Source organism: Apodemus sylvaticus, chromosome 5 (assembly GCF_947179515.1).
Source record: "Apodemus sylvaticus chromosome 5, mApoSyl1.1, whole genome shotgun sequence".
Lineage (NCBI taxonomy): Eukaryota > Metazoa > Chordata > Mammalia > Rodentia > Muridae > Apodemus > Apodemus sylvaticus.
In genome coordinates this window covers 66,540,824-66,542,342 of record NC_067476.1, presented here as the reverse complement: position 1 = coordinate 66,542,342, position 1,519 = coordinate 66,540,824, and the positions used below count along the sequence as shown (strand labels likewise).

The 1,519-nt window shown below is 39.0% G+C and overlaps 1 protein-coding gene across 1 annotated transcript; it reads right to left on the bottom strand.

The window, feature by feature from the left end:
• Positions 1-296: 296 nt before the first annotated feature.
• On the bottom strand, positions 297-1,232 carry LOC127684639 (olfactory receptor 2G3-like). The gene has a single exon (XM_052181524.1). It carries the CDS (start codon positions 1,230-1,232, stop codon positions 297-299), a length of 936 nt encoding a protein of 311 aa, XP_052037484.1.
• Positions 1,233-1,519: the final 287 nt, after the last annotated feature.

The following is a 1,519-nucleotide window of genomic DNA, read 5'->3' as shown; positions in this document are numbered from 1 at the left end:
TTTCGTCTTTATGAGAGTTTTAATTAATTCATTTGATAGTGCAGTTCAGTAGATACAAACTTTACCAGTAAATAGCAAATTATATTGATTCAATACAGACAATTGTTTTGACCTATTAAATGCCCAACTTTGTATTTGGAAGTAATATTTTTTCCTGTTGCTGCAGATAGATGTATGTGTTTGTTATGAAGGCTAGTGAAAGAGCTGACAGGCTAAGCATTTTTCATTCTCTCTCTTCATACTTAGGTGGCAGTTATCCTAGATTAGCAGTTGAGCCTAAGGTCTTTTCATAGACTTTATGTCTTCTGTTTTGTGATAGCTCTCCTCAGAGACCCTTTGACATCCTGATTCCTTAGGCTATAAATTAGTGGGTTGAGCATAGGTGTAACTACTGTGTAGAATACTGCAATTACCTTACCACCCGCCCTGGAGGATTTTGACTGGGGTCTCATGTACATAAAGATGGCAGTTCCATAAAATAAGGTCACAACTGTGAGATGGGAGGCACAAGTGGATAGAGCCTTGTGCCTCCCAGAGGCTGATCTCATCCTGAGAACAGAAAGAAGGATGCGGGCATAGGAAACAATAATGAGGAGGAAAGGAATGAAGACAATGATGATACTGAATACAAAAACCACCAGTTCAGTAAGTGAAGTGTCGGTACAAGCCAGTCTCAGAACTGAAGGAACCTCACAGAAAAAGTGATTCAGGACATTTGGTCCACAGTAGGGTAAACTCAAGGTGAGGACATTGATAACCATGGAACTGAGGAAGCTACTGCACCAAGAAATGGCTGCCAGTTGGACACAGGTGTTTTGGTCCATAATAACAGTGTAATGGAGAGGATGACAAATGGCTACATATCTGTCATAAGCCATAACACCAAGAAGAACACATTCAATCATTCCAAAGGAGAGTGAGAAGTACATCTGAGTGGCACAGCTGGCAAATGGGATGGTCTTCTTATTCCCCACCATGTTGGAAAGCATCTGCGGGACATTGGTGGATGTGTAGCAGATGTCCAGAAAGGACAAATTAGTGAGGAAGAAGTACATGGGGGTATGCAGGCGAGGCTCTATCTGGATAATAGTAATTATGATGATATTGCCAACCACTGACAACATATAGAAAAACAAGAATACAAAAAAGAGAACCAGCTGTACCTTGGGATCAGATGAAAGCCCCAAGAACACAAATTCAGTCACTGTGAAATTTAATTTCATATGGCCCATCTTTTTAGGCTACCTTCCTTTCACAGAAACAGGTACTACCCTGAAAACCAAATGCCCAATTAAGCAGTATTTTAGACCAGAGGTTTAAGAAAATAGATATCTTGGGTGTCTGAACTTTAGATCAATGGGGAAAATGTCCTTCAACTTCTGGAAAGGAATTTCAGATAAGATTGCAATGCTAAATTCATTATTTAATATAATTTATTAGAATGTTTACCTTTTCTAAAAGAGAATTTCATTTTGCCAGTCAAAATCATCCCATGTTCTATTCATTATCCAAAACTTTA